The following is a 25,949-nucleotide window of genomic DNA, read 5'->3' on the forward strand; positions in this document are numbered from 1 at the left end:
CAGGAACACTACAGACAGTTACCCGCAGATCCGACCAAGGGACACTCCTGCCAACTCAACAGACTGATCAAGACCTTGGATCCAGACCTTCAGAGCACCCTTATCCCACGTACACCCCGCGTTGGAGATCTCTACTGCCTCCTGAAAATACATAAGGCCAACACACCAGGCTGGCCTATTGTATCAGGCAATGGGACCCTGTGTGAGAACCTCTCTGGCTACATCGAAGGCATCTTGAAACCCATCGTACAAGGTACGCCCAGCTTCTGTCGCGACACAACGGACTTCTTACAGAAACTCAGCACCCATGGACCAGTTGAACCAGGAACATTCCTTGTCACAATGGACGTCTCGGCACTCTACACCAGCATCCCTCATGACGAAGGCATTGTTACAGCAGCCTCCGTACTAACACCGACAACTGCCAATCTCCAGACGCAATTCTGCAACTCATCCGCTTCAATCTGGATCACAACGTCTTCACCTTCGACAACAGGTTCTTCATCCAGGCAGCCATGGGGACCAAATTTGCACCTCAATATGCCAACATCTTCATGCACACGTTTGAACAAGACCTCCTCAACGCACAGGACTTTCAACCGACGTTTTACACCAGACACATCAATGACATTTTTTTCCTTTGGACCCACGGTGAAGAATCACTGAAACGACTACATGATGACATCAATAAGTTCCATCTCACCATCAGACTCACCATGGACTACTCTCCAGAATGGTTTGCATTCTTGGACACACTCATCTCCATCAAGGATGGTCACTTCAGCGCTTTGTTTTATCGCGAGCCCACGGATAACCTCACGATGCTCCACTTCTCCAGTTTCCACCCTAAACACATTAAAGATGCCATCCCCTATGGACAAGCCTTCCATATACACAGGATCTGATCAGACGAGGAGGAACGTAACAGACATCTACAGATGCTGAAAGATGCCCTCGTACGAACGGGATATGGTGCTCGACTCATCGATCGACAGTTCCAACGTGCCACAGCAAAGAACCGTACCGACCTCCTCAGAAGACACATACGGGACACAACCGACAGAGTACCCTTCGTCGTCCAGTACTTCCCTGGAGCGGAGAAACTATGACATCTTCTTCGCAGCCTTCAACAAGTCATCGATGAAGACGAACACCTTGCCAAGGTCATCCCCACACCACCACTACTTGCCTTCAAACAACCGCGCAACTTCAAACAAACCATTGTTTGCTAACAACCCAGCCTTCAGAACAGCGACCACGACACCACACAATCTCTGCAAGACGTGCCAGATCATCGATATTGGTAACACCATTACAGGTGAGAACACCACCCACCAGGTACGTGGTACATACTCGTGCGACTCGGCCAACGTTGTCTACCTCATACTCTGCAGGAAAGGATGTCCCGAAGCGTGGTACATTGCCGAGACCATGCAGACGCTGCGACAACGGATGAATGGACATCGCGCGACAATCACCTGGCAGGAATGTTCCCTTCCAGTCGAGGAACACTTCAGCAGTCAATGGCATTCAGCCTCTGATCTCTGGGTAAGCGTTCTCCAAGGCGGCCTTCAGGACGCGCGACAACGCAGAATCACCGAGCAGAAACTTAAAGCCAAGTTCCGCACACATGAGTATGGCCTCAACCGGGACCCTGGATTCATGAACCCGCAGATGACTTTTTAACTAGTGTCCAATAAAGACAGAATAAAGCAAAGAAATAGTTTGGTTATAGTGTAGCTGGAACGCTGTTCCATTATGCGGTGTGGTTTGAGAATGTTTAGTTTCAACATTTCATTTCCATCAATTAGATTTTCAAAGGAAACTGTTCAGCAATTATAATATGAATTCAAATACATGAAATAGGAAATAATATTATCTAGAAATAGCATCATGTGGAATGGAAAAAAAACAATGGATTCCTCAACAACCTCCATATTACAGAACCACAAGTGAGGTCACTCAATGTCAATAATAAAACTGTGGTGCATCAGTCTTTAGGACATTTAGTTTAAACAAGTTTAATTACATTTTATCAGAAATAAATCATTTATTCTCAACGTTTTTACACCTTCCTAGTAAATGCGTTTGATTTAAGCTTGAATACAATGTTTATGATATTTAAACAGGCTCAAAAATGACCATAAGCAGTGCATGTCACCTGTTAGGAGGACAAATTAAAATGGAAAATAAAAACAGCACCACCCCATAGTGTTACTAATATTGTCAAAATTATTTCAGAACATAATTGAATTACTGATCAATCTTACCATTTGATGGAACAAGCTGAGCTGCATGCCTGTAGTAGGACTCAGCCTGGCTAGTCTGATTTCTGTATCGAGCTGCAGGCCAAAGAGCAGATACATTAGAAACTAACATCTTTAAAAAAATTATGCACATGATAAAAAAAGGTTATCCTATAATAGCGACTCACCTACTTTATCCCCCCCCCACATAACATAATGCAGTTAACTCCCACCCAACAGTCAGGAATACACTCACTGTCAGAACTGAGATTGTTTTATTTACATGCACCAGCAGATCTACTGCAGTGAAGATCAAAATAAGAAAGAGGATGCGCTGTTCTATTACGGCAATCAGTTTGCCTGTTGAGTAAAACCAATAAAAGTTAGTACTACACCTGATCAGTCTTGGAATTAATCTTATTAGCATAAATTTACAGATGAGATTTACTCCCAACATAATACTGATGGGTTATTTGCAGGAATATGTCAATAATAGTCCCTTATAGCATTGCCCATGTACTGAGCAATCCTGATATTGTTTTCACTTTTGTCAGGAGACAACATGGTACCTGGGAGGTAATGAGACTCGATGTGAAGTACAAGGAATTGGACATGCATGGAACTGAATAGACCAGTTCTTTCCATATCGGAGATTTTCTTACATGTGTTATAAAAGAGTAAACTCAGCTTATAATGACCAATCTTATTTTTTCATTGCCCGTGGTCTCTGACAGAGCACATTAATTTAGTGTAGACTAATGGGTGTTTTGCAAAGCAGATTACAGCAAAAACTGGCACAATTAGTTTCATTTGGTGATGGTCTTTATCCGGTTTTGGATTCAAAAGAAGAAGCACATTCGAATCAACTTGATCGCCCAAGTTTCCCCAATTCTTATTTCACACAATTTGTCATATGGTGTGGTAGGCATCTCACAGCATCTCTGGTTAGATTTTTATATTTTTTGCATGCTAAGGTGCTGAAAACTACGCTGATAATGTTGCAAGAAGCAAAACCAGACAGCTGGAACCCGAGTTAATAGGGCAAGGACATGACTCCTTAGCCAGATTAAAAGATTGTGACATTAATGGTGCAAAGTCTGAGAAGGACATGTAAATTAGAGTGGGTAAAGTGGATGCCAATTTAGAAACAGAATAGAGAAAGATTAGATTGAGAGAAAAGGGCAAAGGGAATTTTTTTTAAAAAACTTTAATATTTTAAAGATCTCCAACAATGAAAGCCAGAAAGAATAAGACTCCAAACTTGTAATACTTTTTATGCTAGAGTGGTGTCAGTAATTAACATATCATTAAAAGGGGGCACAAGAACAGAATTTCCTGTGACCAGTTTAGTTCATATCTGCCGGAAAATACAGAAATTTTGTGCCTTTTTAAAAACTTGTTCATGGGCGTCACAGACTGGGCCAGCATTTATTGCCCATCCCTAATTGCCCTCGAGTCAACCACAATCACATGTAGGCCAGACCAGGTAAGGATGGCAGATTTCCTTCCCTAAAGTACACTGGATTTTTCCGACAATTTGCAATGGTTTCATGGTCATCATTAGATTTTTACCTCCAGATTTTTATTGAATTCAAATTTCGCCATCTGCAGCGGCGGGATTCGAACCCGGATCCCCAGAGCATTACCCTGGGTTTCTGGTTTACTAGTCCAGTGACAATACCACTATAACACTACCTCCCCGCGGTGCACTGCAAAAGTAAGGCAGATGGCAAGATACAGTTTCTGCAAAGCTGGCAGCGAAGCAGTGAGACTAGGATAGCAACTGAGATATTTGAGACTAACCTCCCATCTGTGCCTTGCCTGTAATTGGTGTACATTTATATAGTGGTGGCTTTCATGGCATCCCAAAAGTCCTTGGCCAATTAGGTGCTTTTGCTGAGATAACATTGTTAGATAGGCAATGCATGTGTTTGCACATAAATAACGATCAGTGTTATTAGTAGCACCATCATTTTGACAGGCTAAACTGGGGCTATATTAAAAGTCTGAAGAGATGACAGGGAGAGAAAGAGGGAAATGCTTTTAGGCTAGAGTATTCTCCATTTTACTATTTAATAAATATCACATTTCCTTTTAGATAGGAAAATATAAATGAGCTTGTGAAGGCAATTATCAAAATGTGTTTCTCCTCCAACAACTCTCAACCAGCCTGCCTCCTTTGATAATCAGATGTCAGCCTTTGTTGAGAGATTGGTCAACCCTGGAATAGGCCACTAGTTAGCATACTATCCAAAAGAAGCAAACTCGGGGGAATACGGACATTAGCAGCATCAATACAAGGAAGCACTAAAATTAGCTCCAGAAAAGTTAGTGCCCTGGACTGCTCGCTCCTCCCAGTTCAGAAAACACCACATAAGTGGCAATGTGAAGAAAAGGAAGGCCAAGAACATTAAGATACTCTACTGTATTTATAACATTGACTTCCCAACATTACTCTGCACTAAAAATGGTATTTAGGATCTCCTGGTGTAAAATTAGAACAGATGAAGGTTTCAATAAGTTATAAGGATTCTTACTGGCAACTAAAAGAAATTTAAAACAAAACTAAATAATAGAAACAAATGTGGAAAATGTTTTGTGAGCAACATTGGATGCTGAACATAGAACGATACAGCGCAGTACAGGCCCTTCGGCCCACGATGTTGCACCGAAACAAAAGCCATCTAACCTACACTATGCCATTATCATCCATATGCTTATCCAATAAACGTTTAAACGCCCTCAATGTTGGCGAGTTCACTACTGTTGCAGGTAGGGCATTCCACGGCCTCACCACTCTTTGCGTAAAAAACCTACCTCTGACCTCTGTCCTATATCTATTACCCCTCAGTTTAAAGCTATGTCCCCTCGTGCCAGCCATTTCCATGGAGAAGGCTCACTGTCCACCCTATCTAACCCCCTGATCATTTTGTATGCCTCTATTAAGTCTCCTCTTAACCTTCTTCTCTCCAACGAAAACAACCTCAAGTCAATCAGCCTTTCCTCATAAGATTTTCCCTCCATACCATGCAACATCCTGGTAAATCTCCTCTGCACCCGCTCCAAAGCCTCCAAGTCCTTCCTATAATGCGGTGACCAGAACTGTACGCAATACTCCAAATGCGGCCGTACCAGTTTTGTACAGCTGCAACATGACCTCCTGACTCCGGAACTCAATCCCTCTACCAATAAAGGCCAACACTCCATAGGCCTTCTTCACAACCCTATCAACCTGGGTGGCAACTTTCAGGGATCTATGTACATGGACACCTAGATCCCTCTGCTCATCCACACTGCCAAGAACTTTACCATTAGCCAAATATTCCGCATTCCTGTTATTCCTTCCAAAGTGAATCACCTCACACTTCTCTACATTAAACTCCATTTGCCACCTCTCAGCCCAGCTCTGCAGCTTATCTATGTCCCTCTGTAACCTGCTACATCCTTCCACACTGTCGACAACACCACCGACTTTAGTGTCGTCTGCAAATTTACTCACCCACCCTTCTGCGCCTTCCTCTAGGTCATTGATAAAAATGACAAACAGCAACGGCCCCAGAACAGATCCTTGTGGTACGCCACTTGTAACTGAACTCCATTCTGAACATTTCCCATCAACCACCACCCTCTGTCTTCTTTCAGCTAGCCAATTTATGATCCACATCTCTAAATCACCCTCAATCCCCAGCCTCCGTATTTTCTGCAATAGCCTACCGTGGGGAACCTTATCAAACGCTTTACTGAAATCCATATACACCACATCAACTGCTCTACCCTCGTCTACCTGTTCAGTCACCGTCTCAAAGAACTCGATAAGGTTTGTGAGGCATGACCTACCCTTTACAAAGCCATGCTGACTATACCTGATCATATTATTCCTATCTAGATGATTATAAATCTTGTCTCTTATAATCCCCTCCAAGACTTTACCCACTACAGACGTGAGGCTCACCGGTCTATAGTTGCCGGGGTTGTCTCTGCTCCCCTTTTTGAACAAAGAGACCACATTTGCTATCCTCCAGTCCTCTGGCACTATTCCTGTAGCCAATGATGACATAAAAATCAAAGCCAAAGGTCCAGCAATCTCTTCCCTGGCCTCCCAGAGAATCCTAGGATAAATCCCATCAGGCCCCTTGGACTTATCTATTTTCAGCCTGTCCAGAATTGCCAACACCTCTTCCCTATGTACCTCAATGCCATCTATTCTAATAGCCATGGGTCTGAGCTGTCCAATAGTTATATATAATCCTTATGAAGATGCAACGTTTATATAGGCAAAACTTTTTGTGCAAGCCACATTATGTGTAAATAGTTGGTCTGAAGCCAGAATTGAGATGGGTGCTTCAGAAAAGACATCCATAGATCCAGAACCATGGATAAACAACATTTGCTTGAAATATACATAAATTTAAACAGGATTGAACAAAAAAGTCATTTGACTGAACTATCATTGGCCAAGTGATGTTGTTAAATCTTTAAATAATGTACCTATGTCTCCAAGATGAACAAGGCAGTGCTGGCAGATATAAGAGCAAGAGCTGGGTTGGGGTTTCACAATTCCACTGGTGCTGCATTGCTTATTGCTGATGATTCCTAGCTGTGAAGATTTAACACGACAAGGAAGGTCCACATTGAAGACTGTGCACAACTCCTGCAGCAACTGAAATGAAAAATATTAAATTCCCAAAACACATTTGAAAGGGTAAATTAATTGAAAGCTCTTCCCAAGATGTAGAAATATAATTATGAAAGATTTATGTATTCTTCACAAACAGTCACTATTATTGCTGACAAGAAGAATTCAGTTGGCTTTCTTTTGGTCTCCTCTACCACACTGCTCCTGTGAAGTTACAGATAGAGAACATCTTCCCACACCACTGATCATCTAGGGATCCGAACTTTAGGTTTCCCCGAAGAGAACACACATTGCCCAGCTGGTAACATGTTTTTTCAGGGTTCCACAGTTCCATTCAAATTTATTCTTAAATGTAAATAAGCCATCAGCCCAATTTAGGTTACCAGTATTAGACCACACAACGAAGCTGACCAGTCCACTCAAGAATAGATCAGATCAATCATTTCATTTTGCCAGTGAAATCCCATCTTTTCTTGAGACTCACCTGAGTGTAGAAGCCACTAGCTGCCTCTAGGAAGAGTGAAAGATTTGCCTGGACCTCACTGCGATTAGGATTGGCTCGGTTCTTGGCCTGACCCTGTAGTGTTGTAATTTGATTTTTGAAGGCGTGATTCCAGCTACAATAAATGAAATATTAATCATTGCGATGAATCAACTGCAAAAGACTATTACATAAGCACATCGAGAAAATACCTTAATTTCCTTCAATAGTTTGTAGAATGGCCATAGCATTTTGAGCAAGTTAGATGGTTTTGACATGTCTGGCTCTTTAATATTGCATGGATCTAAAATATAACAGATAAAGCAACAATCTTCTGCAATAATGTGCACGGTATAATTTAAATTAGTAGGTCATGAAGACGTTTACAAGCTAACAGTTTTTGCTCAATCTAAACGGTAATGAATGATTTAAAATGAAAATAAAACTCAGTGTCCTTAGCATGGAAACTAACAGCAATTTACTATCAGGTTAATTTAATACAGTGTGCTTCTAAAGATCAGATGCCAATGAAAATTTAAAGCAGGATCTACGGATTAAAAATAAAGTTATATTTTCCTAGAAGAATAATACATCAAAATAAGCTTTTGATGGTAGATAAGTCTTGTTCAAAGGCATCACTCCCTCTGATACCCGTGAGAATCAAAATGTGAAGACTAAATGTGCATTTTTAGGATTGATAAACCACCTAATATGAAATTGGTCAAAGCTTTTTTACGACAGATAAAGGAATTGACATCTCACAAGTTGAGGGTAAACTGCCTCAAACATTTGTTGAAAACTGATTTTACATTCATTTAATTTACAATACATCTCCTAAATTATTCTAGTTGCAAATTTAGAGCTAGTCCAATAAAAAGACATTGCTAAGCTTTGGCAATATGTTCCTTCATGTGGAGTTCTTTAAACACAACAGGAAACACTAAGAACTTCCATTTGCCTTCTCCGGACATTGGTAGCAATTAAATATCACCCTTAAAACTGCAATTGTTTTCTTACAAAACACATTTTGTTGGTATACGGCAAAGGCCCTTTGGTGACATTAGTCACAGTAACTCAATGATGTACTGCTTTACATGGACATCTTTCTAATTCTTTGTTCAAGGTATGGTCACGTGTTATTCGTCTGTTAAGATGATCTGTCTGTCCCTGTAAAAACTGCAAAGTCTAAGTATTGAAAGCAAGCAACGCCTAACAAGTGTACCTTGCTTGCTAAGGGAGTTTATGAATTTAAACCTTACAGCTCCAGGTCAGAAAGAAAGGATGAAATCACAGCCTTTTCTCTGATGTGTGAAAACTGGGGCAGAATTCTCCGTTTTGGAAACTATGTTCTCCCGCCGGGGCGGAATTGCACCCAATATGCACTCCCGATTCCCAATTCTTAGCCGTACAAATTATTACACGGCGAGGATTGCGAGGAATCCCCTAGGGAATTCTGCTATCCGACCGCCATTTAGAGCGGATGTCCCAGTTGCAGCATTTGGAGGCTGGGTCCCCCTCAGCCCGGAAAACACTTCAGCTCATTCACCAACCCGTGGGATTTTCTGGGTAAGCCCCAGTACAGGGGTGACCTGACCGACCACAACCGCCCCCTCCCCCCCCGCAACCCCCAAATGAAGAGTCCCCCGCCCCAAAATGAAAAGACCCCCTGGACCACACAAGTGCTTTCCATTCATCTCCCTTCATGGTTGAGTGGCTTTGAAATTGTCAGCAGTTAAACTAACACTGAACTCTGTTTGAAGTGGTCCAGGACCTGTCAATCAAAGCACGATGTTCATAAACATTCCAGTTAGTTTCACAGCTGACCACTTCAAAGTTACTCACCATGAAGGGAGATGAATAGAACAATACTGACAGATGGGTGTGTGCACAAGCTGCCAATCACAGCCTAGTAAAATTAATATCAAAGAGAAACAAATGAATAGTTTGCAGATCAAAGAACTGAAGGGATTTAAATCCAGCTGACTGGTGTTCTCTTTCCAGAAATGGTCAGGTACTGCTTCCTGTGGCCAGCAGGTGCGTGTTAAAACTGTGATTTGTTTTAAAACTGCATGCATCTAGACTGCGCTCTAGTTTCTAGACAGGGGTCTCACTTCTGGGGGGGGTAGGGTCCGTTTATTTAGGAAATCTCGGGGGGGACATCTCCTTATTTAAAGGGGTCTCTCCAATGGACATTGGGGGCAACTCCCTTAAAGAGTTACCTCTTTGGCCCAGCCGGGAATCGAACCAAAGTCCCTGGCGCTGTGAAGCAACTAACCACTGTGCTACCACGCCGCCCACTAACAGCAAAGGGGGAACCTGTATCACCCGACCTTGATGGAACCATTTTTTAAAAATCAACATTTTTAACTCCAACTGGAATTGGCATCTGACAGAATGGCCAATTTTAAACACTCAAACCCACTATGAAGCCCAAAGGAAGGGGGAGTTTGGGAACATCAATGTAGACAATGGGAGTGCATCTATATGACTGAAAGTGCAAGAAGGAAAGCATATGAAATATAAAAACAGAAAGAAAAACAGTTTCTTCCAAATTATGGCATGAATTTTGCAATGATAATGACAACAAAACTGTTAGCATTCAACATTGCAACCCCACTGAGACTGTGAGTCTGCACGTGTAGAATAATGTCAGTGGTGATTCTTCTGCACTGTTGCAGACTCTCAAGCGTGCAACTAAGAATCAGGGAATTGAGGAAAACTTCCCACTTCTACATCTTACTATAAAAATCCATGGAAAGTTAGAACTTGTTGAATAGCGTATTACTGGATTTTTAAGTGGAATAAGCTCAGAATTACTTTGGAAACGCTGGCCCTGAAAATCTAATCTTATATCCGTGGAGCGTTAAATTTCTCCAGGATAAAATAATTCCACCTAACTTGTATGTTAGTTTTTATGTTCAGCCAATCATAAGCATTTATTTTTCTATATGAAAACATAAAAAATGAAGAATGAGCAGTGTTTGTGACTTTGCCGTTTGCAAGAACACTTTATGTTTGGTTGTTTTCTCTGCTTGCTGACATTGCTGTTGCTGCTCAGCTCAAGAGCCCCTGACTTGGCATCATAATTAAAATGCCATTAGAAAGCAGGAAGCCAGTGCTACATGGATTTTCTTCAAGTTAGCTGACGTTGCTTTGCCGCTGACCACAAAATTATCAATATGATTTAGTTTTGGTTGGATCAACAAAATTTCAATTTTGAAAGCAGTTATGGGCCAGGGTTTAGAGAACCCCAAAATGGATCATGGAGTTCACCTGACCCACAACTTTTAATAGATTGTGGTATGGTGAGCACACGGCCCACTGTTCTGGTGTGGTACAGCAGAAATCGCAAAGTATTTTTTTAAGCAAAACAATGTTTATTCTATGAACTCAAGTTAACGTTTTTGAAACATAGTGAACATCTTAGCAACCATTACTTCAAAGACAACCCCCAAAGAATACAACACTAAGTAATCCTTACTTTCCTTTTAACATCCATAAGACATTTAAAAAATCTTTTAACAGAAGCACATCAGGTTTAAATTCACTACTGAGAACAGTTAGCACTCTGAATTCACCAAATGATCAAGAGATAGTCTTTACATGGCAGAGAGAACATTACACCTTCTCTGGCTGACTGCAGCTCCAACACTGAAACAAAACCAAAAACAGACACACCCAAGCTTTTCTCAAAGTGAAACTAAAAAGCAGAGTCAGAGTTCAGCTCCACCCACACTCTGACATCATTGCAGTAACTTTAGCAGACTACCATTTCTTAAAGTGACATTCTCATGACAAAGCATACAAATTTTGTGAGGAAACAAAAGGAATGGAGGGTAGGGGGACAACAATCTCTCATCGCCACTTACTGGGCTGTCGTGGAGTAGCTGAGCGGGTGCAAGGTTACGGCTGAGGCCAGTGGCAGTGGATCAAGTGGGTTAATACAAGGTTAAGTGGGCAATTCCATTTTTTTTAAAAACTATTTTTACTGAGAAAATTTACCATTATAATACAGTGAAACCACAACACATAACAAATAAACTCTAAATTTAACCACCCACCCAAGCCCACCCCTCAAAAAGCAAAAAAAACGTAGCCAGAAAACCAGGTCCCTCCCCCAACATCTGGTAGTGACCACCTTCCCGAAATAGGAATTGAAAGGCTGCCATTTCCAGTAGAACCCTTCTGCTAACCCCCTCATGATGTACGTAACCTTCTCAAAGTAGAAAAATTCAACCAAGACAAAACATTGGGCAGAACTGGAGTCATCCACCCAAGCAGAACTCGCCTCCGGGCAATCAACAAGGCAAAAGCGAGCGTACCTTCACCACCCCCCGTCTGCAGCTCCGACGAGTCTGAGGCCCCAAATATGGCCACCAGCAGGCAGGGCTCAAGCTCATTCCTAAGAATCCTTGACACAGTGTGAAAGAGATGCAGCAGCTAACAGGTTTAGGACATGTATGATCGCCGAGAACAATGCTCGCACTTAATCCTCCTCTCACCGAAAAACCCACTCATCCACGCACTGGTCAGATGTGCCCTATGCACCACCTTGAACTGAATCAAGCTGAGCCTAACAAATTAGGTAGATTTGACCCTATGAAGAGCCTCACTCCATCCCTGTGCCCACTCCAATCTCCCTGGACCCAGCTCATTTCCTTTCTACCTCATGCAATGGAGCTTACTCCATCAACAAGATCCGACCATAAATATCTGATATCTTCCCCTCCCCCCACTCAGCCAGCGAAAGGACCCGACCCAAAAGAGAGGCGACGATGCCAAAGGAAAGGAAGAAATCTCCTTGCGCAAAAAGTCACAAACCTGAAAAATCCTAAATATTAGGCCTTGGGAGTTGGAATTCATCAAACGCCTCAAACCTGGCGAACTTCCCCTCCATCAACATATCCCCAAACCTCTCCAGCCCCCCTCTCCCCCATGGCCGAAACAATGAGTCCAAACCTGCCAATACAAAGATGATTTCTGCAGATTGGGGCTAACATGGACATGGCACCCAGCTGAAAATGTTGCCTGAACTGTCGCCATATCCTCAGAGTGGGCATCAGTAAGCTAACAAAATTAAGTCTATGAAGCGAGACCCAGTCATATGCCATTCGGATTCCCAGATAATGAAAGTTAGACCTGGTTAAGCAAAAAGGGCAACGTCCCCAAGTCAGCTCCCCTCCCCGGGGAATTCACCGGAAAATATTTGTTTTTGGCCAGATTCAACTTAAACCCCAATAAGAAGCCAAAACTCCGCAGTAGTTTTATTATCTCCTCTACATTGGAGATGACCTCAATGCTATGGCCAGAGGCTCAATTGCTAAGACAAACAATAGCAGGGACAATGGGCAACCATGCCTTGTACCTCTATTCAAAAGGAAGTATCCTGATCTCAGGGCATTCGCATGAACATTCGTGGTGGGTGCGGATCCAAGATATAAACTTAGGCCCAAAACCAAACCTTCCAAGGATCTTGAACAATCACACCCACACTGTACCTTATAAAATGCTATTTAGGAGTCCATTGAAAAAAAATCACCTCTGGCTCAGGGACTTGAGAGGGGGATAAAATAATATTAAGTAGACAACATATATTGGCCAATAGCTACCTGCACTTGACAAAACCAGTCTGTTCCTCCAAAATCACCCCTGGAAGGCAGGGCTCCAGAACTTGCCAACAGTTTAGCAACAGCATTCAATAACAAAATAGGATGATACCCACACTGTCGGAACCTTATCCTTCTTCAAAATTAAGGAGATCGATGTCTGCGTAATGTGAATGTAATACCCCCAGGAGATGGAATCGTTAAACATATCGAACGACAATGGGATCAGCTGACCCACAAATTTCTCATAAAATTCAATCGGGAATCCGTCCAGGCACGGAGCCTTACCCAACTGCATTAACCCCATACATTTCATGATCTCCTTCGGGCTAAAAGGGGACTCCAACTCCTCTCTTCTATCCCGCTCCACAACTGGGATCGAGAAGCCATCCAAAACTTCCTTCATGGGCAACCTGTCCTCCGGGGGTTCTGACTTATAGAGGCTACAGTAAAAGACCACAAAAGCAACAATGACCTTGCCTGGGGCAGAGACCAACCTGCTATTCGCATCCTTCACCTGCACTATCTTCCAGGAGGCAGCCTGTCTCAGCTGGAGCACTAACAGGCAACTGTCCTTTACCCATATTCATAAAATTCCCCCCTCGGGCGTCGCAGCTGGTGCACCACTTTACCCGTCAAAAGCAGCTCAAATTCCATCTGCAACTTCTTCCTACCCTCCAACAACTCAAGTGTCGGGACAAGCAAGTACTGCCAGTCGAACTCAAGGTTGGAGTCCACCAACGTCTGCCTCTCTGCCCTCTCACTCTTCGCTTTACGTGCCTTACAAGAGATAATCTCCACCCTTAATGACCGCCTTCAGGGGCTCCGACAACGTAGAAGGCGAGATAGTCTCACTCCGATTAAACTCAACGCACTCCCCAATGCCGGAGACACTTGCTCACAGAATCCTTTGTCCGCCAGCACTGCCTTATCCAGCATCGGGGGGGGGGGGGGGGGGGGGGGGGGGGCAATCGAGGGAGACCCACCCCCCAAACCAAATCCACAAAATGTGGAGCATGTTCCGAAATAATCATTGCTGAATATCCCACCCTCATCACCACAGAAAGGAGAGACCTACCCACAACAAAAAAGTAAATCCGAGAGTGGACCGGATGGACACAAAAAAAGAAAAGTCCTTATCACTTGGATGTAAAAATCGCCACGGGCCATTCAATCGCCTTACATTCCAAGTGACCAGTCAAACAGGGGGCCGTCTAACACCCTGCTCTGATCCAGAGTCAGGGTCATTCCCACCATATGGGGTAATTCAGCAACTACTCAATCTTTGCCACATTGTATTTTTTTCTTTCAGTTTACTACTATTCTTAACTTCCTTTGTTAGCACTGTTGCTTCACAGCACCAGGGACCCAGGTTTGATTCCCAGCTTGGGTCACTGTCTGTGCAGAGACTGCACTTTCTCCCATTGTCTGCATGGGTTTCCTCCGGGTTCTCCGGTTTCCTCCCGCAAGTCCCGAATGACGTGCTTGTTAGATGAATCGGATGTTCTCATTTCCCCCTCAGTGTACCCGAACAGGGGCCAGAATGTGGCGACTAGGGGATTTTCACAGTAACTTCATTGCAGTGTTAATGTAAGCCTACTTGTGACGCTAATAAAGATTATGAAATGACTAGAAGATCTGTTTTTGTGATATTAGTTCCTCAGCATTGTAGTAAACTGACAGTTCAGATTAAGTACCAAGTCTTTCACACAAACTTCAAAAACATGTCTCAAAGGCAGACATGTTACTTCACTACGAAAGCTAATCGTTTCAAAGCTAATGGATGGTACAGGAGCCCTGCATGAGTAATCAGGAGTGCCAAGGACTGGAATTTCCAACAACTATACATCTAAAAGCAGCCTGCAGCCAATGGCAGCTTCTTTACCAGCCAAACAATACCTCCCACTGTTAAGTCAAAAGAAGAGGTGGGACAGGTGAAAGAGAGAGAAATGGAAAGAGAGGAGACTCAAAGAGGAAGGGCAGCACAAAGATATCAAAGAATAACCATCTTTCAACTTGCGGTGTGCATTTTCCATAGGAGATCAACGTATATCAAAGGTAATGTATTAATAAACAGATTTTCCAGACTGTCACTGTTTATGTAAATGAAACAAATTTAATAGTTGCCTGCATGGGTAAATGCAGTTAGAGACACATCAATGAACATTAGCACATACAAGTGCTAACTTTAACCGGTCTTTCATGGAAATTATTCCACAATGAATATTTAGATCATGTCAGTATCTGTAGGCAAAATCTGTCTTGAAAGATAATTTGGTCCACTGTAAATTTGCTTTAAAGCTTTAACACCTCAACACAATGCCAATTTGAAGAATCAGAAAAGTGTCAAAGACTAGTTTCCATGAGTACTGTCATACTCAGAGCAGTTTCTTTCTGAAGTGACTGACACCACATCACTTATAAGATATTAACAGATCAAAGTGAATTTAGAACAGAAGCCAAGCAAAAATAATTTTTACATTTTAGCCCTTGCCTACAATCATTTTATTGTTTCCTGCTTTTACAGGCGAGTAGTCCGATTTACATCCTTAAAATATGATCAACCAAAAAGAAAATTAAAAATGCAACAGACAAGCAAGTAACATTTCAGCGACGTCACTAAAACATAGTGCATACTTACAGATCCTGCTCCACCTTCTTATCCAGTGCATACTCCAAATCTGTGACCAACATCTTCTGGTAAAGGTCCTGTAGAGCTTGCCTGGAAGTCCAGACTTCAGCTGGACCCAGCTTTGAATCTGTTCATAGAAATAGAATGTAATGGCATGTTAATCTGAAGAGAAGCTATCTTTCCAGTCAAAAGCATACTTTTCCTGCTCTTTTGGAAGAGGAGGAAAATTATAAAAATAATGTTAAGAGTAAAGGTTTTAACATTTAAAACACGTTTTTTCAACTAAAACGATCTGAAAATAGAAAATCATGGAACATCTACCAATTAACCAGACTGAATACAACTTAAAGCTATGCAACCAGTGGCAAGACTATGTTGATTGGATAGAAAAAGAAGGCAGTAGGGATATTATTCCAAATGCAATCTAGTATGTACATGGATTTTAATGAAGCCACAATAGCATGCCTGTGCCTGCTTTGTGAGATGACCATGCTAATATACTCATCACCCCACCCAATGAGAACCTGATATTCTTGACTTAATTATTTAGAATCCCTTTAACATGAGCTGAATTTAGTGGAAATCAACTAGCTCACAATTGGGTCTTGATGACAAAACCAGGACAGGCGCAACTAATATATAGGTACGAGCAGCTGGAATCAAGAGATTCCCTGGAGGTGTACAGGGTATACAGGAGTATACTCAAGGAAATTAGGAGGTAGCTTTGGCTGAGAGGATTAAGTTGAATCTAAAGGGATTCTTTAAGTATATTAAAGGAAAAAGAACGAGAGAGAGAATAGGGCCCCTGAAGGACCAACGTGGACATGTGTGGAGGCGCAGGAGATGGGCGAGGTTCTCTGTTCACACGTTTACCGTAGAGAAAGATATGATGACTTGGGAACCTGGTACGATTAGTGGCTATATATTGGGGACAGTTCGCATTACAGTAGAGGAGATGATGGATGTATTAAAATGTATGAAGGTGGATCAGTCTCTTGGCCCTGACCAGGTATATCCAAGAACATTGCGTGAGCCCTAGCTGAGATATTTGCATCATCGTTAGCCACGGGTGAGGAACCAGAAGACTGGAGGGTAGCAAATGTTGTGCCCTTATTTAAGGAGGGCTGTAAAGAAAAAACCTGGGAATTATAGACCGGTAAGCCCAACATCTGTGGTGAGTACGTTAATAGAGAGGATTCTGAGGGATAGGATATACACGCTTTCGGAAAGACAGAATTTGATTAGGAGTAGTCAGCCCAGCTTTGTGCATGGGAGATCATGCCGTACAAATTTGTTAAGAGTTTTTTGATGAAGTGACCAGGAAGATTGATGAGGGCAGAGCAATAGACATAGTCTATAAAGGACTTCAGTGAAGCCTTTGATAAAGTTCCACATGGTAAGCTGCTCTGGAAGGTTAGATCACATGGAATTCAGGGAGAGCTGGCAAATTGGATGTACAACTGGCTTGATGGTAGGAAACAGAGGGTAATGGTGGAAGGATGCTTGTTGGACTGGAGGCCTGTGATTAGTGGTGTGCCTCAGGGGTCAGTGCTGGGCCCATTGCTGTTTGTTATCTACATCAGCGATTTGGATGAGAATGTAAAAGACATCAGTAAGTTTGCAGATGACACTAAAATAATTGGTATTGCAGACAGTGAGGAAGGTTATCAAAAATTGATCAGCTGGGGAAGTGGGTCGGGAAATGGCAAATGGAGTTCAATACAGATAAGTGCGAGATGTTGCTTTTGGGAAAGTCAAATCAAGATAGGACCTTAGGGAGTATCATGGAACACAGGGACCTTGGAGTTCAGGTGCATGGTTCGTTAAAGGTGGAGTCACAGGTAGACAGGGCGGTGAAGATGGCTTTTGGCATGCTGGCCTTCATCACTCAGGGCATTGAGTCTAGAAGTTGGGAAATTATGTTACAGTTGTACAGGATATTCCAGGCTGCACCTGGAGTAGTGTGTTCCAGTTTTGGTCGCCCTGCTAAAGGAAAGATGTTATTAAACTGGAGAGAGTGCAGAAAAGATTTACAAGGATGTTGCTCGGACTCAAGGGACTGAGTTATTGGGAGAGATTGAACAGGCTAGACTTTTTTCTTTGGAGCGTAGGAGACTGAGGGATGATCTTATGGAGGTGTATAAGATCATGAGGGGCATGGATAGGGTGAACGTACTCAGTTTCTTTCCCAGGGCTGGGGAATCGAGAACCAGAGGGCATAGGTTTAAGTTAAGAGGGGAAAGAATTAATGGGAACCTGAGGAGCAACTTTTTTACATATGTGGTACATAGGTGGAATGAACTGCCGGAGGAAGCAGTTGAGGCAGGGACATTGACAACATTTAAAAGGCATTTGGACAGATACATGGATAGGAAGGGTTTAGAGAGATACGGGCCAAATGCAGGCAAAAGGGATTAGCTTAGATGGGCTTTTTGGTTGGCATGGACCAGTTTGGGCCGAAGGGCCTGTCTCTGTGCTGTAGATTCTATAATAGAGGGGCAAAGATGACAGGGTGTAGTAAAAGAATGAGAAAAGCTGAAAGAAAATAAACGTAAATAGTCACCGCTATAGATATAATTTCATACCAATGTATGTTTTATACAAAGGTTGATAAGAAAAATAAATCACCCTTGGTTAGCTGGAGGTGGTTACAAATAAGTGGATTTATTATTACCAGATACTCAGTGCTGTTAAGTACATTGAAAACAAATCCCCTGCCTATAGTGATGATGTTATGGTGGGAAAGCAATCTGCAAATCACAATCCTTTTCAATAGAGGTATTTTAAATATAGTGAAGCCCTAAAAAAAATATTTTACGGGAGCAAATTGCTCATTAAAAGTAAGCACAAAAGTGTAAAATCAGGTATATATGCATTATTAGAAACACTAATTTGGTGCATGGGGGAACCAAAAATCTTCCAGACACAAATTTCTTCCATTCACTAACTTCATACAAAGTTACATTTAATAAAATATTACACAAACTTAATTCCATTTACATTTCTGTACTTAAAAACATGTCTCTAGTGCCTTCCCGCAAATAAGATATAGTACTTGGTGTTTTCACTTCTGCCCAATAAAATAAGTGCGTGTAGAACAAGACAGGAATTCTCTGTGGCTGTCTTAAAAAGGAGTTCAAAATATATATATATTAATTTATGAAACTGCATGTGAAATCTTCCATCTTTGATAAGCCTGGAAGCAAAATTACTCAATATATTTAATTAAAAAGTTCAATTTAAAACATTGACTGTTAAATTTGGTAGATACCGCATTTACAGGTTTACATTATGGCGAGGTACTTATATTCTCAAATGTACAGATCCACATCCAGGTGCATGGCAACAGTGTCATGTTCCATAATGTGTCCACTACTGTTCAAAAATGTATTCAAATACACATTCGCATTTACTTTCAAAATGTTTAATTTATCTGAACTATCTCCAAGCAATAGCTCAACATTTCTCCAGATAGGAGTTCAATTTTTAAGTAACACAGTAGGAATGCAAATTTTGCTCTTGAATCAGCTAAATTTTGGTATCATTACAACTGTTCTGTGTTCCTATTCTCCAGACACTAGGCAGGTTTCCAGAGAGGTCATTTGTGAGTCAGTCAACAAGTACAATAAAAGCTAGGCAGCTCAACTATGCCTATTCCTAGAAAGATTGACTATTCAGTGTATATTTACAAAGAACATACTTGCATGAATTTACCATGATCTACAAAGTGCTCAACTTTTCTCACTACCATTATTTCAGAAAACCTCCAGCTGAATTTCAAGTTATGAAGCTCATTACCATGCATCTGGAACCGTCTATTTTCAATGTTTTGAAAATCAAGTGTAAGTCATCTAAACAGCAGTAATCAATAACAAGTGCTATAGGAAATTCCTAATTTTATTTTAAAGAACACTGCCGTGGGTCAGAAGAATTATTGAAGCATATTTGGCCTACTAATTTATTCAAACTAACTTTTCCATGAAGAGAAAACTTCTCAACAATTCAAAATGTTCAACCATTCAGTGCACATTTCTATATTGACCCTCAGTCCAGCTACATCATAATGGCCTGGTTTATGTTCTCAGTGCCTAAGGAATATCACATGCTGTTCACCTCATTGACAGTTGCCTACAGTCTCTTTTGCGGGCTGGTCAGTGGAGATTTACACTAATCCAGCATCTTTTCCAATGTGGCAGGCTGAGGGGTCTGTGACAGCAGCAAAAAAAGTGAGGTTCTTTAACCAATCAGATTAAAGATTCCTCGATGAGGCAGTGTCCAAATCGGGAATATAAAGGAGGAAATAGAAAATATGATTTGGAATTAATTCTCGTATAGAAAACAAATTGAAGGTCAAGAAATATAGACAGGATTAAAGAAGAGAGGGCAAGACATACATAAGGGATTAAGGGAGAGGGATAAAGGGCAATAGAAAAACAAAAACATTTCAAATCTCCAGTATTAATTTCAAAATCCCCATAGTTGTAAAATTACATTTACAGAGCTAGAAATGCCGTAAAAAAGTAATTATCACTTACTTTACCTGTAAAAAATCATTCTTGAATGCACCAAGCCCTAACTTTTCCATTTGTTTTTAGTGCAAAACTAGTGGGCAACAACTAATGATCTCTCTAAATTTTCTTCATTGTGCATAGCCTGTTTTCTGTTCAGCTTACAGCTGGCCTGTGTAGTACCTTCATGGTTGCTGCATAGCTGTCTACAGTGTTACGAATTTGAGACGTTAATGAGATTAACAGTGAACTTGAAAGAAAATAAAATAGCAGACAAATAACAAGACTAGGAGGCATCTAGAGGAATAAATGAGATGTGATTTGTCCAGTAACAAGATTAGCAGGAGTCTAGAGACATTGTGGTGCAAATAGCCATATAAGAAACATTGTTTACCAGAGATCAGTCGGGCTATACAAATGATAACTTCTAAAGGCAAGGAATTTGAGAGGTAGACAGCAGAATCCACAGACCAGAATATCAAAGAGACAAAACTGTAAAACAATAGCACCCTCATTGGGGATAGTTTCCATCCAACAGCCAGAGAGACCACTTCCTTACGTGATGCAAGCCACAGAGGCTTGTTCCACCTAACATTTAGAGTCACGGGAGACTGCAGATATTCTCCTTGGAATTACATACTTTTGCGAGTTCGCTGAACCAGGAAGAAACGTTTGCAGACTTGATCATCTGAGCGTTGTGTGGTAAATATTAACTGGGGTTTGACCTATAGTATTACTAAAATTGGATGTTGCTGAGGAAAAGGGTGCCTCAGGTAGATTTTGGTAACAAGAGGTAACCAGATAAAAAATGGTGTTTAGCTATTCCTTCATATACTTGAGTGTCAGTGTATATTAGTCTTTTGTCTTTTTTTTCTTTACTTCAATCAACATTCTTTATTAATGATTTATACACCGACTGGCCTGGTTCTTCATTGGATTGTACATGATTCCTCACCTTATTCCAAACAAAAATACACCACTAAGAACCAAGTTATCCCTCGGGGTTGAGGTGCTCTTACAGGTAACATCAGCAGGATTCTTAACAACAGCTTAAAGAAAATATAGGAAGTACCCAAAGTTCATGCCGCGGTACTCATCTGAAAACCGAATCTATCAATGAGGAAGACATCAGCACACACTTTGGAGGAACATGGCATCACTGACAACCATCTCAGGATTTCTGCATTTAATTGCACACACTAGGAATTGCCAGATTTACTTTGCAAGAACTGAAGGCTGAAAGCCTCATTATTATTAAAGAAATATTATCTATATCTAGTGTTGTGTCTCAGGGGTCGGTGCTGGGACCACAACTTTTCACAATATACATTAACAATCTGGAAGAAGGAACTGAAGGCACTGTTGCTACATTCGCAGATAATACAAAGATATGCAGAGGGACAGGTAAGGGGGCTGCAAAAGGACTTGGACCGGCTAAGAGAGTGGGCAAGGGGCAGATGGAATACAATGTGGAGAAGTGTGAGGTTATGCACTTTGAAAGGAGGAATGGAGGCATAGACTGTTTTCTAAATAGGGAAATGCTTATGAAATCAGAAGCACAAAGGGACTTTGTTCACGATTCTCTCAAGGGTAACGTGCAGGTTCAGTCGGCAGTTAGGAAGGCAAAGGCAATGTTAACATTCACGTCATGAGGGCTAGAATACGGACTTCCGGGTGCGGCGATGACCAGCTAAGTCGCACGTTTCGGCAGCTCCCGGTGGAACGGACTTTTGGGCTCTTAATAAGAGCCCCAACGGCAATTTTAACGGCTAGAAGCACTGTGCGGTAAACCAGAAGGGAATCCCCCCGTGGAAACGGATGGAAAAAGGAGAGGGAAGTGGCCAGATTGCAGTGGATCCTTTGGAGCAGCGGCAAGGAAGGCAAGCAAGAACCAAGATGGCGACGGAAGGTGGCAGTTTAACATGGGGCCCTGAACAACAAGAGTTTTTGAAATGTTGCGTGGAAGAACTTAAAAAGGAAATGAAGAAGGAGCTGTTGGCCCCGATATTACAGGCGATCGAAGGGCTAAAGGATGAGCAAAAGACCCAGGAGCGGGAGCTTCGGGTCGTGAAGGCAAAGGCTGCCGAGAACGAGGACGATATACAGGGCCTGGTGGTGAAGACGGAGATGCACGAGGCACACCATAAACGGTGTGGAAAGACTGGAGGTGCTGGAGAATAACGCAAGGAGGAATAATTTAAGGATTCTTGGTCTTCCTGAAGGTGCAGAAGGAGCAGACGTCGGGGGCATATGTGAGCACGATGCTGCACTCGTTAATGGGAGCGGAGGCCCCGGCGGGTCCGCTGGAGGTGGAGGGAGCATACAGAGTGATGGCGCGAGGACCGAGAGCAGGAGAAATTCCTAGAGCCATAGTGGTGAGATTCCTCCGTTTTAAGGACAGAGAGACGGTCCTTAGATGGGCAAAGAAAACTCGGAGCAGTAGGTGGGAGAACGCGGTGATCCGCGTATATCAAGACTGGAGTGCGGAGGTGGCGAGAAGGAGGGCGAGCTTTAATCAGGCCAAGGCGGTGCTTCACAAAAAGATAAAATTTGGAATGCTGCAACCGGCAAGACTGTGGGTCACATATCAAGGGAGGCACCACTACTTTGAGACGGCGGATGAGGCATGGACTTTTATTGTGGAAGAAAAACTGGAATAAGCGGGTTATTAAAAAAGAACGTTTGAAACAAAGTGGTGGGGCGAGTATGGGGGGCGAAGAGGGGGGAAAGGGGGGGGGGGAAAAAGATGAGTTTTAGGTTATTAATCCTGCGATGCGGTAACTTTTCTCTCTTCCACAGGTGGTGGTGGTGGAGGGAGGAAGGGAGGTGGAGGAGATGGGGCGTTGGCCATGGGGGGTGGGGCCAAAAGGGAAGCGCGGGCTTTGTTCCCGCGCTATGATAATCATGGCGGGAATAGGGAAGCAGGAAGGTGGGGGCGTCGCACAGTGCGAGCCAAAGTCACGGGGGGAAGCCGAGGTCGGCCAGAGTTTGCTGACTTCTGGGAGCAACATGGGGGGTGTAACTACGCTAGTGGGGAATCTAGCGGGGGGGGGGGGGGGGTGGGAGGGGGGAGTTACTGGGTTGCTGCTGCTGGGGAGTGGGGGGAGCCGGAATGGGGTGGGGTGGGCGGGGGGGCACCGCCTGGGGGGGACACAGCTGCGTGGGAACTGGGTGAGGAGCTGGAAAAAGGGATGGCTAATCGACAAGGGGGGGTAAAAAGCCCCCCAACCCGGTTGATCACGTGGAATGAGAGAGGGCTGAACGGGCCGATAAAGAGGGCACGAGTACTCGCACACCTTAAGAAACTTAAGGCAGGCGTGGTTATGTTACAAGAGACGCACTTGAAACTTATAGACCTGGTTAGACTACGCAAAGGATGGGTGGGGCAGGTGTTTCATTCGGGGCTAGATGCGAAAAACAGGGGGAGGTGGCTATACTAGTGGGGAAGCGGGTTATGTTTGAGGCAAAGACCATAGTGGCGGATAGCGGGGGCAGATACGTGATGGTGAGTGGCAAATTACAGGGGGAGGCGGTGGTCTTGGTAAACGCATATGCCCCGAACTGGGATGATGCCAATTTTATGAGGCGCATGCTAGGACGCATCCCGGACCTAGAGGTGGGAAAGCTGGTAATGGGGGGAGATTTTAATACGGTGCTGGAGCCAGGGCTGGACAGGTCGAGGTCCAGGACTGGAAGGAGGCCGGCTGCAGCCAAGGTGCTTAAAGATTTTATGGAGCAGATGGAGGAGTAGATCCGTGGAGATTTAGTAGACCAAGGAGTAAGGAGTTTCCGTTTTTCTCCTATGTCCACAAAGTTTATTCGCGAATAGACTTTTTAGTTTTGGGAAGGGCGTTGATCCCGAAGGTGAGGGGGACGGAGTATACGGCTATAGCCATTTCGGATCACGCTCCACATTGGGTAGACTTGGAGATAGGGGAGGAAACAGAAGGGCATCCACCCTGGAGAATGGACATGGGACTAATGACAGATGAAGGGGTGTGTCTAAGGGTGAGGGGGTGCATTGAAAAATACTTGGAACTCAATGATAACGGGGAGGTCCAGGTGGGAGTGGTCTGGGAGGCGCTGAAGGCAGTGGTTAGAGGGGAGCTGATATCAATAAGGGCACATAAAGGAAAGCAGGAGAGTAGGGAACGGGAGCGGTTGCTGCAAGAACGTCGGAGGGTGGACAGGCAATATGCGGAGGCACCGGAGGAGGGACTGTACAGGGAAAGGCAAAGGTTACACGTGGAATTTGACTTGCTGACAACAGGTACTGCAGAAGCACAGTGGAGGAAGGCACAGGGTGTACAGTATGAGTATGGGGAGAAGGCGAGCAGGTTGCTGGCCCATCAATTGAGGAAAAGGGGAGCAGCGAGGGAAATAGGGGGAGTGAGGGATGAGGAAGGAGAGATAGAGCGGGGAGCGGAGAGAGTGAATGGAGTGTTCAAGGCATTCTATAAAAGATTATACGAAGCTCAGCCCCCGGATGGGAAGGAGAGAATGATGTGCTTCCTGGACCGGCTGGAATTTCCTAGGGTGGAGGAGCAGGAGAGGGTGGGACTGGGAGCACAGATCGAGATAGAGGATGTAGTGAAAGGAATTAGGAGTATGCAGGCAGGGAAGGCTCCGGGACCGGATGGATTTCCAGTTGAATTTTATAGGAAATATGTGGACTTGCTTGCCCCACTACTGATGAGAACCTTTAATGAGGCGAAGGAAAGGGGACAGCTGCCCCCGACTATGTCTGAGGCAACGATATCGCTTCTCCTAAAGAAGGAAAAAGACCCGCTGCAATGCGGGTCCTATAGACCTATTTCCCTCCTAAATGCAGACGGTAAGATTCTGGCCAAGGTAATGGCAATGAGGATAGAGGATTGTGTCCCGGGGGTCGTCCATGAGGACCAAACTGGGTTTGTGAAGGGGAGACAGCTGAATACGAATATACGGAGGCTGCTAGGGGTAATGATGATGCCCCCACCAGAGGGGGAAGCGGAGATAGTGGTGGCGATGGATGCCGAGAAAGCATTTGATAGAGTGGAGTGGGATTATTTGTGGGAGGTGTTGAGGAGATTTGGCTTTGGACATGAGTATATTAGATGGGTACAGCTGCTGTATAGGGCCCCGATGGCGAGCGTGGTCACGAATGGACGGGGGTCTGCGTATTTTCGGCTCCATAGAGGGACGAGGCAGGGATGTCCTCTGCCCCCATTATTGTTTGCACTGGCGATTGAGCCCCTGGCAATAGCATTGAGGGGTTCTAGGAAGTGGAGGGGAGTACTCAGGGGAGGAGAGGAACACCGGGTATCTCTTTACGCGGACGATTTATTGGTGTATGTGGCGGACCCGGCGGAGGGGATGCCAGAGTTAATGCGGATACTTGGGGAGTTTGGAGAATTTTCAGGATATAAGCTGAACATGGGGAAAAGTGAGCTGTTTGTGGTGCATCCAGGGGAGCAGAGCAGAGAAATAGAGGACTTACTGCTGAGGAAGGTAACAAGGGACTTTCGCTACTTGGGGATCCAGATAGCCAAGAATTGGGGTACATTGCATAGGTTAAACTTAACGCGGTTGGTGGAACAGATGGAGGAGGACTTCAAGAAATGGGACATGGTATCCCTGTCACTGGCAGGGAGGGTACAAGCGGCTAAAATGGTGGTCCTCCCAAGATTCCTCTTTGTGTTTCAGTGCCTCCCGGTGGTGATCACGAAGGCTTTTTTCAAAAGGATTGAGAAGAGTATCATGAGTTTTGTGTGGGCCGGGAAGACCCCGAGAGTGAGGAAGGGATTTTTGCAGCGTAGTAGAGATGGGGGGGGGGCTGGCGCTACCGAGCCTGAGTGAGT

The 25,949-nt window shown here is 43.6% G+C and overlaps 1 protein-coding gene across 5 annotated transcripts in view; it reads right to left on the bottom strand.

The window, feature by feature from the left end:
* The window catches only part of smg7 (SMG7 nonsense mediated mRNA decay factor), a 197,609-nt gene that overhangs the window by 109,642 nt on the left and 62,018 nt on the right, over positions 1-25,949 (bottom strand). For all 5 annotated transcript variants that reach the window (XM_072511232.1, XM_072511231.1, XM_072511229.1 and 2 more), the window contains exons 3-6: positions 15,611-15,728; positions 7,367-7,499; positions 6,735-6,906; positions 2,271-2,342 (exon numbers count right to left, since the gene is read on the bottom strand). In XM_072511232.1, coding sequence (XP_072367333.1) covers positions 2,271-2,342; positions 6,735-6,906; positions 7,367-7,499; positions 15,611-15,728 — 495 coding nt within the window. The remainder of the gene's footprint in view (positions 1-2,270; positions 2,343-6,734; positions 6,907-7,366; positions 7,500-15,610; positions 15,729-25,949) is intronic.

This window comes from Scyliorhinus torazame, chromosome 7, assembly GCF_047496885.1.
Source record: "Scyliorhinus torazame isolate Kashiwa2021f chromosome 7, sScyTor2.1, whole genome shotgun sequence".
Taxonomy (NCBI): Eukaryota; Metazoa; Chordata; class Chondrichthyes; order Carcharhiniformes; family Scyliorhinidae; genus Scyliorhinus; species Scyliorhinus torazame.